This window comes from Hyla sarda, chromosome 7 (genome assembly GCF_029499605.1).
Source record: "Hyla sarda isolate aHylSar1 chromosome 7, aHylSar1.hap1, whole genome shotgun sequence".
Lineage (NCBI taxonomy): Eukaryota > Metazoa > Chordata > Amphibia > Anura > Hylidae > Hyla > Hyla sarda.
In genome coordinates this window covers 11,198,302-11,212,735 of record NC_079195.1, presented here as the reverse complement: position 1 = coordinate 11,212,735, position 14,434 = coordinate 11,198,302, and the positions used below count along the sequence as shown (strand labels likewise).

Here is a 14,434-nt window from a genome sequence, read left to right as displayed (position 1 = left end):
CAGTGCATGCACTTCAGTAATACAGGTAAAGAGTACAGAACATGTAATACCTCCCTGTACTGTAGGAGGCGCTATCAGACACCAGTCAGTGTATACTCTTCAGTAATACAGGTAAAGAGTAGTACAGAACATGTAATACCTCCCTGTACTGTAGGGGGTGCTACCAGACACTAGTCAGTGCATGCACTTCAGTAATACAGGTAAAGAGTACAGAACATGTAATACCTCCCTGTACTGTAGGGGGCGCTACCAGACACCAGTCAGTGCATACACTTCAGTAATACAGGTAAAGAGTACAGAACATGTAATACCTCCCTTTACTGTAGGAGGCGCTACCAGACAGCAGTCAGTGCATACAGTTCAGTAATACAGGTAAAGAGTAGTACAGAACATGTAATACCTCCCTGTACTGTAGGGGGCGCTACCAGACATCAGTCAGTGCATACACTTCAGTAATACAGGTAAAGAGTACAGAACATTTAATAACTCCCTGTACTGTAGGGGGCGCTACCAGACACCAGTCAGTGCATACACTTCAGTAATACAGGTAAAGAGTAGTACAGAACATGTAGTATATCACTGTACTGTAGGGGGCGCTACCAGACACCAGTCAGTGCATACACTTCAGTAATACATGTAAAGAGTAGTACAGAACATGTAATACCTCCCTGTACTGTAGGGGGCCCTACCAGACACCAGTCAGTGCATACACTTCAGTAATACAGGTAAAGAGTACAGAACATGTTATACCTCCCTGTACAGTAGGGGGCGCTACCAGACACCAGTCAGTGCATACACTTCAGTAATACAGGTGTTTTACAAGTGAATGCCCATTCTGATTGGTCAGATCTTCCAGCCATTGATACTTATCTTAGATCTGGACTGTCCTTGCAGTGTATGTTGTGTATATTGTATGTTGTGTACATTGTATGTTTTGTATGTTGTGTATCTTGTATGTTGTGTACATTGTATATTGTATGTTGTGTACATTGTATGTTGTGTATATTGTATGTTGTGTATATTGTATGTTGTGTACATTATATGTTGTGTACATTATATGTTGTGTACATTGTATGTTTTGTATGTTGTGTATATTGTATGTTTTGTATATTGTATGTTGTGTATATTGTATGTTGTGTACATTATATGTTGTGTATATTGTATGTTGTGTATATGGTGTTCATTGTATGTTGTGTACACTGTTTGTTTTGTACATTGTATGTTGTGTACATTGTATGTTTTGTATGTTGTGTATATTGTGTATATTGTATGTTGTGTACATTGTATATTGTATGTTGTGTATATTGTATGTTGTGTACATTATATGTTGTGTATATTATATGTTGTGTATATTGTGTACACTGTTTGTTTTGTACATTGTATGTTGTGTACATTGTATGTTTTGTATGTTGTATATATTGTATGTTGTGTATATTGTGTACAATGTATATTGTATGTTGTGTATATTGTATGTTCTGTACATTGTATGTTGTGTATATTGTGTACAATGTATATTGTATGTTGTGTATATTGTATGTTGTGTACATTGTTTGTTGTGTACATTGTTTGTTGTGTACATTGTATGTTGTGTATATTGTATGTTGTGTATATTGTATGTTGTGTACATTGTATATTGTATGTTGTGTAGATTGTATGTTGTGTACATTGTATATTGTATGTTGTGTATATTGTATGTTGTGTACATTGTATATTGTATGTTGCGTATATTGTATGTTATGTACATTGTATATTGTATGTTGTGTATATTGTGTATATTGTATGTTGTGTACATTGTATATTGGGTATATTGTATGTTGTGTACATTGTATATTGTATGTTGTGTATATTGTATGTTGTGTACATTGTATATTGGGTATATTGTATGTTGTGTACATTGTATATTGGGTATATTGTATATTATGTACATTGTACATTGTATGTTGTGTACATTGTATGTTGTGTACATTGTATGTTGTGTATATTATAGGTTGTGTACATTGTATATTGTATGTTGTGTATATTGTATGTTGTGTATATTGTATGTTGTGTATATTATAGGTTGTGTACATTGTATATTGTATGTTGTGTATATTGTATGTTGTGTACTTTGTATATTGTATGTTGTGTATATTGTATGTTGTGTATATTGTATGTTGTATGTTGTGTACATTGTATATTGTATGTTGTGTATATTGTATGTTGTGTACATTGTATATTGTATGTTGTGTACATTGTATATTGTATGTTGTGTATGTTGTGTATATTGTATGTTGTGTACATTGTATGTTGTGTACATTGTATATTGTATGTTGTGTACATTGTATGTTGTGTACATTGTATGTTGTGTACATTGTATGTTGTGTATATTATATGTTGTGTATATTGTATGTTGTGTATATTATATGTTGTGTATATTGTATGTTGTGTACATTGTATGTTGTGTATATTGTATGTTGTGTATATTGTATGTTGTGTACATTGTATGTTGTGTATATTGTATGTTGTGTACATTGTATGTTGTGTATATTGTATGTTGTGTATATTGTATGTTGTGTACATTGTATGTTGTGTATATTGTATGTTGTGTACATTGTATGTTGTGTATATTATATGTTGTGTATATTGTATGTTGTGTATATTGTATATTGTATGTTGTGTACATTGTATGTTGTGTATATTATATGTTGTGTATATTGTATGTTGTGTATATTGTATGTTGTGTACATTGTATGTTGTGTATATTGTATGTTGTGTACATTGTATATTGTATGTTGTGTATATTGTATGTTGTGTACATTGTATGTTGTGTATATTGTATGTTGTGTACATTGTATATTGTATGTTGTGTATATTGTATGTTGTGTACATTGTATATTGTGTATATTGTATGTTGTGTATATTGTATGTTGTGTACATTGTATATTGTATGTTGTGTATATTGTATGTTGTGTACATTGTATATTGTATGTTGTGTATATTGTATGTTGTGTATATTGTATGTTGTGTACATTGTATGTTGTGTACATTGTATATTGTATGTTGTGTATATTGTATATTGTATGTTGTGTATATTGTATGTTGTGTATATTGTATGTTGTGTTCATTGTATATTGTATGTTGTGTATGTTGTGTATATTGTATGTTGTGTATATTGTATGTTGTGTACATTGTATATTGTATGTTGTGTACATTGTATGTTGTGTATGTTGTGTATATTGTATGTTGTGTACATTGTACATTGTATGTTGTGTACATTGTATGTTGTGTACATTGTATGTTGTGTACATTGTATGTTGTGTATATTATATGTTGTGTATATTGTATGTCGTGTATATTGTATGTTGTGTACATTGTATGTTGTGTATATTGTATGTTGTGTATATTGTATGTTGTGTATATTGTATGTTGTGTACATTGTATGTTGTGTACATTGTATGTTGTGTATATTATATGTTGTGTATATTGTATGTTGTGTATATTGTATGTTGTGTACATTGTATGTTGTGTATATTATATGTTGTGTACATTGTATATTGTATGTTGTGTATATTGTATGTTGTGTACATTGTATATTGTATGTTGTGTATATTGTATGTTGTGTACATTGTATATTGTATGTTGTGTATATTGTATGTTGTGTACATTGTATATTGTATGTTGTGTACATTGTATATTGTATGTTGTGTATATTGTATGTTGTGTATATTGTATGTTGTGTACATTGTATATTGTATGTTGTGTACATTGTATATTGTATGTTGTATGTTGTGTACATTGTATATTGTATGTTGTGTACATTGTATATTGTGTATATTGTATGTTGTGTACATTGTATGTTGTGTATATTGTATATTGTATGTTGTGTACATTGTATATTGTATGTTGTGTATATTGTATGTTGTGTACATTGTATATTGTATGTTGTGTACATTGTATATTGTATGTTGTGTACATTGTATATTGTATGTTGTGTATATTGTATGTTGTGTACATTGTATATTGTATGTTGTGTACATTTTATGTTGTGTACATTGTATGGTGGGTGAGTCTGGTTTTAAGTTACAATGTTCCAGAAAAGATTGGAAATAATGTAACCTGAGGCCATTGTGAGTTAATAGATCACTGCATAACTGAGCTAATAGAGATCTCACGCTTGTGATCACCAAGACAGAACCTCATGGACTCTTTGCCCACAATCCGGATCCTATACCTTGTGATCAGGGCTCGTCCGTTGTTTCCTACCGCCCGTCCCCACTGGTTTGCCGCTAAGTCAGTGACAGGGGTCCTGCTATTGACTTCACTACACTGTTTCCTCTTCCTTAAAGGGATACTCCGGTGTAAAACTTTTTTTTTTCAAATGAGCTGGTGCCAGAAAGTTAAACAGATTTGTAAATTACTTCTATTAAAAAATCTTAATCCTTCCAGTACTGATCAGCTGCTGTATGCTCCACAGGTAGTTATTTTCTGTCTGACCACAGTGCTCTCTGCTGACACCTCTGTCCATGTTAGGAACTGTCCAGAGCAGGAGAGGTTTGCTATGGGGATTTTCTCCTACTCTGTACAGTTCCTGACATGGACAGAGGTGTCAGCAGAGAGCACTGTGGTCAGACAGAAAAGAACTACACAACTTCCTGTGGGGCATACAGCAGCTGATAAGTACTGGAAGGATTAAGATTTTTTTAATAGAAGTAATTTACAAATCTGTTGTTTAACTTTCTGGCACCAGTTCATATGAATTTTTTTTTCCCACCGGAGTACCCCTTTAAAACTCCCCCTTGTCTGCCCTCCGTTGTCAACAGGCAGAGGTGAACTGATTGTTATTGTTCTCAAGGCCATCGCCCCCTCCCTGCTGATGGACCCTATTGTGAGGTCTGTGGGGGTGTCTGGTGCCACTTGTGTTCCTGCTGCGTTAAATTTGTCACAACATTGTGGTTTCTGTTATAAATGGAAAGGACCTAAGCCGAAACGCGTGTCTGTGGCCTTTTTAAAGTGTCCTTCATTTAAACAAACAAAAAAACATTTGACATATTACAAAGACATGTGATCATACGGGGTCTCAGTGCTGGGGCCTATACCGATCAGAACAAGTTGGAAAGTGTGCAGGGAGATTGCTGCAAGCCAGGGAGTGAAGCATGCTATTGTGCGCTTCTCCCTGCTCGTCCTCCTGATCGGGGATTTTTAACATGTCTCATGTTGTTTCTTCCAGCGATTGTCCACACGTTCTTACTGGTGTTTTGTTATATTCTTCTTAGCTAGAGATAAAGGACTTGAAGGCCTCGGAGGAGGAGACATTCATGAAGGACGTCTGGGACTATAATAATAATTACGGGCTGACGGTGAACAGAAAGCAGAGGCTGAGAGAGCGCGCGGAGGCTGAGGGTCCGATTCTGGATGAGGAGATCAATGTGCTGGGATACGGTAGGTGACTCTGATCCTGAAGTGTGAACGGTGTCTTCTAAGGGTTCATTGAAGGGGTACTCCGCCCCTAGACATCTTATCCCCTATCAAAAAGGAAAAGGGATAAGATGTCTGATCTCGGGGGTCCCGCTGCTGGGACCCCCCATCTCTGTGCAGCACCCGGTGTACGTTTAGAACACTGGGTGCAGACGGCGGTGGTGACCAGGCGCCTCATGATGTCACACCACACCGCCTCAATGCAAGTCTATGGGAGGGGGCGTGGCGGCCGCCACGCCCCCTCCCATAGACTTGCATTGAGGGGGTGTGGTGTAACATAGTTAGGGGCGTGGACACGACGTCACGACCCTCTGCACCCAGTGTTCGGAACAAAATGTTCTGAGCACTGGGGCAGCAGAGTAGCCCTTTAAAAAGATATCAGTACCCTATATACCAGGGATGTGGAATTCCGATCACCGGACGCCCTGGACATTCAGTTCCGGGCGCCAGGCAGGTGAATTTTTCCGGGCATGCAGGGCCGGACCTGTCAAGCGTGGCGGTGCTCAGCAGTCTCTATGGATTGGGCTCCCGACTCCTGCCCGCTCCATACTCTGCAGCCCTCAGATGTTCTCAGTAGCCGGGGGCCACAGCTAATAGCTAGCATGCAGCGATCGCCACGGCTGGCTTTTAACCCTTTAGATCGCCGCTGACAGCGTCGTCTAAAAGGACATGTGAATGCTCCCTGGTGGGCTAGTGGGGTGGATCCCCCCCTCCCCCCCACAGCGCGCTCGCGAGGGGGTGATCCACTAGGGTTTACCTCTGTTCCCTGCTGTCCTGTGGCTCTGTCATTGATAGATCCTGGCTGGACCAGGCTCTATCAATGGATCACAGAGCACACAGATCAATGGAGTGCAATAGAACTCTATTGATCTGTATGAGGAATCTAATGATTCCTCCTAAAAGCCTAATAAAGTGTAAATAAATAAAAAAAAGTTTTAATAAAAGTTTGAAAGACACACATTAACCCCTTCCATGTTAAAAGTTCAAATCACCCTCTTTTTCTGTATAAAAACATGTAAACATAATAAAAATAAACATTTGCCTAATTGTACAAACTATTAAAATATGACATTATGCATCCCGTACGGTAAATAACGTAAATGTTAAAAAAAAATACCAAACCACAGAATTGCAATTTTATAATATCCCAGAAAAAGCGATTAAAATGTCAGATCAATACCAAAATGGTACCGATACAAAAAAAACAGATTATGGCGCAAAAAATGAGCCCTCATACAGCCTGGTATGTGAAAGAAAATAAAAATAAAAAAAGCTACAGGGGTCAAAAAAATGGCAATTAAAAAAATTCTAAAAAGTTCAGAATTTTTTTGAAATACCGTATTTTTCGCCATATAAGACGCTCCAGCATATAAGACGCACCCAATTTTAAAGGAGGAAAATCTAGAAAAAAAAGATTTTGAACCAAATACAATGTAAAGTATAGGACAGTGATCTTCAACCTGCGGACCTCCAGATGTTGCAAAACTACAACTCCCAGCATGCCCGGACAGCCCTTTGCTGTCCGGGCATGCCAGGAGTTTTAGCTTTGCAACATCTGGAGGTCCGCAGGTTGAAGACCACTGGTATAGGAGGTAATACTCACGTGTTCCCGCCGCTTCGGACCCCTCACCGCTCGTCACCGCTGCCCTGGATGTCGCCCTCCATCGCTGTCACCGCGTCCCCGGGGTGTCCCCGACGCTCCGGAACGTCTCTGCTGCCCGGTATCTTCGCTCTCCGTCGCCGCCATCACGTCGCTATGCACGCCGCTCCTATTGGATGACGGGACGGCGTGCGCAGTGACGTGATGACGACGAAGGAGAGCGCCGGCCATGCAGGGGATCCCGGCACGGATCAGACACTGAGGAGGCAGGTAAGGTCCCTCCCGGTGTCCTGTAAGCTGTTTGGGACGCCGCGATTTCACCGCGGCGGTCCCGAACAGCCCGACTGAGCAGCCGGGTTAGTTTCACTTTCGCTTCAGACGTGGCGGTCAGCTTTGATCGCCGCGTCTGAAGGGTTAATACAGGGCATCACCGCGATCGGTGATGTCCTGTATTAGCCACGGGTCCCGGCCGTTGATGGACGCAGGGACTGCCGTGATATGACGGGGTTTTAATGTGTATTTGCCGTATAAGACGCACCAACTCCCCCCCCCCCCCCCCCAGTTTTGGGGAAGAAAAGGTGCTTCTTATACTGCGAAAAATATGGTAAGTAAAACATGACGGAAACTATGCAAATCTGGTATTGCTGTAATCAGGCGACCTAAAGTATCAAAACAACATGTTATCTGAAGCACAAGGTAAATGGCGTAGAAAAGAAAAACCCCAAATCTGCGAAATTATCTATTACTATTTCAATTTCACTTCACCGATTATATATCTATATTTTTTGGTTCAGGGGATATGTTATTGAAAAATTAAAAGGTATCATTATAGTAGGTAGTTATGGCTATTAATTACCGTATTTTTCGCCATGTAAGACGCACTTTTTCTTCCCCAAAACTGGGGGGGGGGAAGTTGGTGCGTCTTATATGGCGAATACACACTTATCGCGGCGGTCCCTGTGGCCATCAACGGCCGGGACCCGCGGTTAATACAGGACATCACAGATCGCGGTGATGCCCTGTATTAACCCTTCAGACGCGGCGATCAAAGCTGACCGCCGCGTCTGAAGCGAAAGTGACACTAACCCGGCTGCACCGGGAGGGACCTTACCTGCCTCCTCGGTGTCTGCTCCGTGCCGGGATCCCCTGCATGGCCGGCGCTCTCCTTCGTTGTCATCACGTCGTCGCGCATGCCGCCCCATCATCCAATCGGAGCGGCGTGCGTAGCGACGTGATTGCGGTGACAGAGAGCGAGGATACCGGGCAGCAGAGATGTTCCGGAGCGACGGGGACACGGCGACAGCGATGGAGGGCGTCATCCATGGCAGCGGTGACGGTCCGGAGCGGCGGGGACACATGAGTATTGCCTCCTATACCAGTGGTCTTCAACCTGCGGACCTCCAGATGTTGCAAAACTACAACTCCCAGCATGCCCGGACAGCCAATGGCTGTCCGGGCATGCTGGGAGTTGTAGTTTTGCAACATCTGGAGGTCTGCTGGTTGAAGATCACTGTAACCTATACATTACATTGTATTCTAGATTTTCCTCATTTAAAATTGGGTGCGTCTTATACGCCGGAGCGTCCTATAGGGCGAAAAATACGGTATAGGGCGAGAAGGAAAAAAGAAGAGTGTTAAAGCGAAAATTGTCCCGGACAAGTGGATCGTCATGAATAGAGATGAGCGAACTTACAGTAAATTCGATTCGTCACGAACTTCTCGGCTCGGCAGTTGATGACTTTTCCTGCGTAAATTAGTTCAGCTTTCCGGTGCTCCCGTGGGCTGGAAAAGGTGGATACATTCCTAGGAGACTCTTTCCTAGGACTGTATCCACCTTTTCCAGCCCACCGGAGCACCTGAAAGCTGAACTAATTTACGCAGGATAAGTTATCAACTGCCGAGCCGAGAAGTTCGTGACGAATCGAATTTACTGCATGTTCGCTCATCTCTAGTCATGAGGGACAAGTAGATTTTACTCTGTTTTATAAGTTTTTTTTAAATAAAATTTCCACACCCCTGTATATGGTATGTGAGTGTGTATGAGAGCGTGCATGTGCTCCTGAAATGGCGTCTGATGGTGTGAAATATCTGTTGTACGTCAATAACCCTTTAGATGCCATGTCCACTGCCAATCACTGCAGCAGCCTGTACAAGCAGAGCACCAATAACACTGAGTAGTGTTTGCAGTCAAAAGATTGCATGTAATGTACCCCTACAGGGACTAAAATAATAGTGAGTAAAAAATCTAAAATCCCTAATAAAAGTTTGAATCACCCCCTTTTCAAATTTTTTTTTATTAAATAATATAAATCAATATAAACGTATGTGGTATTGCTGGGTGCGGAAATGTTCAAACTATTAAAAATATAATGTTATTAAAACAGCACAGTCAAGGGTGTAAATGTTAAAAAAAAATAGTCCAGAATGTTTTGGTCACTTTATGTACCAAAAAAAAAAATAATAATAAATAAAAGCAATAAAAAAAAAAAAATAATAAAATACAATAAAAACTACAAATCACTGCACAAAAAATGACCCTTTATAATCCCTGTATACAAAAAAGTAAAAAAAAGTTATAGAGGTCAGAAGAAGACAATTTTTCATTTTTTTTTCTTTTCAATGAATTTTTATTGAAAATTTCAACATGCAGTAAGCAAGTCAGCCAATGTCAGAAAATTACATTTTAGAACAAAAAAAAAAAAAGCAACAAAAACAAAAACAAGAAAAAGCAAGAACGATTCCAGAAGCGGACTGATGGGATAAGAAGGTTAGACTGGATATAATAATACTCCATGAATCATATAAGATGGGATAGATACCACTAAGACTCTAGATTGACAATTATTCAATAAAGCTGTGATAATAACCAGAAAAGAAGACGACAATTTTAAAGGGGTTATCCAGGAAAAACTTATATATATATATAGACAAAGAATAAGTCAGCCAGCACTTTAGTTGATACCAAACTATTATATGGACCTGGCCTACAGGTGCACGCTACTAGGCTAGATATACAGCAACAGAAGAATACAGCAGCACACTGCCAGCACAAGGATATAGGTGCAACATGAATATGCAGTTAAAACATGGAGACTATACAGCTATGGTGTAATAGATGCAAATGTGAAACTATGAAATAGTGAGGCACTTAGCTCGCAAATTTGTCTCCGCCGGCGGTCAAATAGATCATTTGCATCTATTACACCATAGCTGTATAGTCTCCATGTTTTAACTGCATATTCATGTTGCACCTATATCCTTGTGCTGGCAGTGTGCTGCTGTATTCTTCTGTTGCTGTATATCTAGCCTAGTAGCGTGCACCAGTAGGCCAGGTCCATATAATAGTTTGGTATCAACTAAAGTGCTGGCTGACTTATTCTTTGTCTGTATTGCACATACGGGGGAGGGGCTACCTCCATGTTGGCCTTGCACCCCACCCACCTCTATCAGGTGTGTATATAAGGTGGCTTGGATGTTCCAGATCCTGCCATGCTTACTGAACTGTTCACACAGAGGCATATTCACAGTGTAGGGTCCGTCCCAATGAGGCCACCTTATCGCGGTGGGACGGTCCAAGCTATTTGACCGCCGGCGGAGACAAATTTGCGAGCTAAGTGCCTCACTATTTCATAGTTTCACATTTGCATCTATTACACCATAGCTGTATAGCTCTCCATGTTTTAACTGCATATTCATGTTGCACCTATATCCTTGTGCTGGCAGTGTGCTGCTGTATTCTTCTGTTGCTGTATATCTAGCCTAGTAGCGTGCACCTGTAGGCCAGGTCCATATAATAGTTTGGTATCAACTAAAGTGCTGGCTGACTTATTCTTTGTCTGTATTGCACATACGGGGGAGGGGCTACCTCCATGTTGGCCTTGCACCCCACCCACCTCTATCAGGTGTGTATATAAGGTGGCTTGGATGTTCCAGATCCTGCCATACTTACTGAACTGTTCACACAGAGGCATATTCACAGTGTAGGGTCCGTCCCAATGAGGCCACCTTATCGCGGTGGGACGGTCCAAGCTATTTGACCGCCGGCGGAGACAAATTTGCGAGCTAAGTGCCTCACTATTTCATAGTTTCACATTTGCATCTATTACACCATAGCTGTATAGCTCTCCATGTTTTAACTGCATATTCATGTTTCATCTATATCCTTGTGCTGGCAGTGTGCTGCTGCATTCTTCTGTTGCTGTATATATATATATATATATATATATATATATGTCAACTGGCTCCAGAAAGTTAAACAGATTTGTATATTACTTCTATTTAAAAAATCTTAATCCTTTCAGTACTTATGAGCTGCTGAAGTTGAGTTGTTCTTTTCTGTCTAAGTGCTCTCTGATGACACCTGTCTCGGGAACTGTCCAGAGTAGAAGCAAATCCCCATAGCAAACCTCTTCTACTCTGTGCAGTTCCCGAGACAAGCAGAGATGTCAGCAGAGAGCACTGTTGCCAGACAGAAAAGAACAACTCAACTTCAGCAGCTGATAATTATTGGAAGGATTAAGATTTTTTAATAGAAGTCATTTACAAATCTGTTTAACTTTCTGGAGCCAGTTGATATATATATAAAAAAAGTATTTTTTCTGGAATACCCCTCCCATAGACTTGCATTTAAGGTTTTAAAAGAAGAAAAATGGAGTAAAACTTCTATAAACTGGGTATAGTAATCATATGGACCTACAAAATAAAGATACTCTGTCAATTTTACCATAAAGTGCACTACGTAGAAATGAAACCTCACAAAAGTTGAAAAATTGCTAAATATTCGGTTGTTCTGTACATTTTATGATAAAAAGAAAGGTGTCATTACAAAGTACAATTGGTCCTGCAAAAAGCAACAAGCCTGTATGGGTCTGTGGATGGAAAATGTGGATAGGGGATAAGTAAGTTTTGGCTGGAGTTCTCCTTTAAGAGTTTTGAAAAGGCGAGTAGGAAATAAACCGAAACACAAATATGAAAGTTGACCTGGTCTTTAAAGGGGTACGCCCCTGGAAAACATTTTTATTTAAATAAACTGGTGCCAGAAAGTTAAACAGATTTGTAAATTACTTCTATTTAAAAATCGTAATCCCTCCAGTACTTATCAGCTGCTGAATGCTCCAGAGGAAGATTTGTTTTTTTGAATTTCCTTTCAGTGCTCTCTGCTGACACCTCTGTCCATTTTAGGAACTGTCCAGAGCAGGAGAGGTTTGCTATGGGGATTTGGTTCTACTCTGGACAGTTCCTGAAATGGACAGAGGTGTCTGCAGAGAGCATTGTGGTCAAAGAGAAAGGAAATTCAAAAAGAAAAGAACTTCCTCTGGAACAGTACTGTAAGGGTTAATATTTTTTAATAGAAGTAATTTACAAATCTGTTTAACTTTCTGGCACCAGTTGATTTATAAAAAAAAATGTTTTCCAGTTTAGTACCTGGCGCTGGGGACAGCTGTTACGCCCCCTCCATAGGCTTGCATTGAGGGGGGCGGAGTATGACGTCACAGGGGGGCGGAGCTGTGACGTCACTATGCTCTGTCCCTATGATCGCCAGTAATCAGACCCGGATCGAACACGCTCCGGGGGCTGATTCTAACGGGGTGCGGCGTGGAAGATCACTGGGGTCCCCAGCGGCGGGACCCCCGAGATCAGGCATCTTATCTCCTATCCTTTGGCTAGGGGATAAGATGTCTTAGCGCTGGAGTGCCCCTTTAATAGTGTTCTAAGGATTCCTCAGAAGTTTTTTTTTAAAGGCCATGTTCACATGTTGTAATTATTTGAGCGGAATGCGGCGGAAAAATTCCACTTGAAAAAATCGCTTGCTGCAGTCCCATTGTTTGCAATTGGATTCTGCTGCACCGTGCACAAGGCAGAATTTCCGTGGCGAAAGTTTCCGATTCTGTTGTCCGCCATGTACATTTTTTGGGTGGAATCCACTCATAAATGCATTGCCGACTATAGAGACAATGCATTTCTGAGCTGTCCTAGCAACCGTAGATCATGCAAATTTGCGAAATGTCTGCCCGTGTTTTCCAGGCAGACATTCTGCAAATTTTCCGTTGTGTCAACATACCCGTAAGCAAGGTTCACATTGCGGAATTTCCGAAAGAGAAAATCCGTTTACTAAAATGTACTGTAGAGTGAATGGGTTTCCGTTCACAAATTCACACTTCGGAATATGTGAAGGGGAATGTGTGAAGCGGAATTTGTGAACAGAAAATCCGCTTGAAAATTTCCGCCTGAAGAATGGTGCTGCTCATTCTTCAGGCGGAAATACTTGCGGAACACATTGCAGTCTATTGGAGACTGTAGTATCTGCGCGGTTCTAGCGCCGACTAATTCGGTTGGCGCTGTCCGCACTCGGAATCTATTAATATCTATAGGGTCTATTCACACTGCAGAATTTCCGCTTGCGGAATTCCACAAGTGGAATTCGGCCTCAAGCCCATAGACTTCTATGGGATTCTGCACTCCCATTCACACTTCTGGATTTCCGCTTGCGGAATTCCGCTAGCGGAATTCCGCAAGCAGAAATTCAGAAGTGTGAATGGGAGTGCGGAATCCCATAGAAGTCTATGGGCTTTCATTTGAGGCGGAATTCCGCAAGCGGAAATTCAGAAGTGTGAATGGGAGTGCGGAATCCCATAGAAGTCTATGGGCTTTCATTTGAGGCGGAATTCCGCAAGTGGAAATTCCGAAGTGTGAATGGGAGTGCGGAATCCCATAGAAGTCTATGGGCTTTCATTTGAGGCGGAATTCCGCAAGCGGAAATTCAGAAGTGTGAATGGGAGTGTGGAATCCCATAGAAGTCTATGGGCTTTCATTTAAGGTAGAATTCGTGTGAATAGAACCTTAGGGTTCTCTTGGGGTTCTCATAGAACTTAACCCTTAGCACCACTCTCCAGGGACAGTATAGGGTTTTGAGAGTCGCACCACATGATATACACTTGTTTGTATTCTTGTAGTTACTTTTGGTTGCTCAGATGTGAGCTAATTTCATATAACTCCTCTCGCCTCTCACTAGCTTCATCCTTTATTCCCCCCCCCCCTAGAAATCGAAGCCCTGAGAGGTGAAAACATTCATCTAAACGCTCTTCACCGGCAGAGGAACGTCATCCAGAGAGAACTAAGTGAGTTCCAGGAGACTCTCAGAGGTAAAGCGTCGTCGAGCCCTCGCCATCACAATCACTGTGCTCAGCCCCGCGGCGTTCTTTCTGTGATTCGCAGCCTTATAATATTTCACTTATTTCTCAGGCCTGGACAAGGAGATCAGTGCGGCCGCTGGGGTCACCAAGATCCTTGAAGCTGAGAAGCTGGCCATCAGTCAGAGGCCTCAGAGCGATGACGAGTGTCTGAGGTGAGGCTGACCCTGACTAGCCCCAAAACACCAGC

The 14,434-nt window shown here is 40.9% G+C and overlaps 1 protein-coding gene across 3 annotated transcripts in view; it reads left to right on the top strand.

Annotated features, from left to right (window-relative positions):
- Window positions 1-14,434, top strand: part of CCDC172 (coiled-coil domain containing 172) — a 123,261-nt gene that overhangs the window by 59,948 nt on the left and 48,879 nt on the right. For 2 of the 3 annotated variants that reach the window (XM_056531375.1, XM_056531377.1), the window contains exons 4-6: window positions 5,253-5,418; window positions 14,095-14,196; window positions 14,297-14,399. In XM_056531375.1, coding sequence (XP_056387350.1) covers window positions 5,253-5,418; window positions 14,095-14,196; window positions 14,297-14,399 — 371 coding nt within the window. The remainder of the gene's footprint in view (window positions 1-5,252; window positions 5,419-14,094; window positions 14,197-14,296; window positions 14,400-14,434) is intronic. The other variant, XM_056531376.1, reaches the window with a different exon arrangement.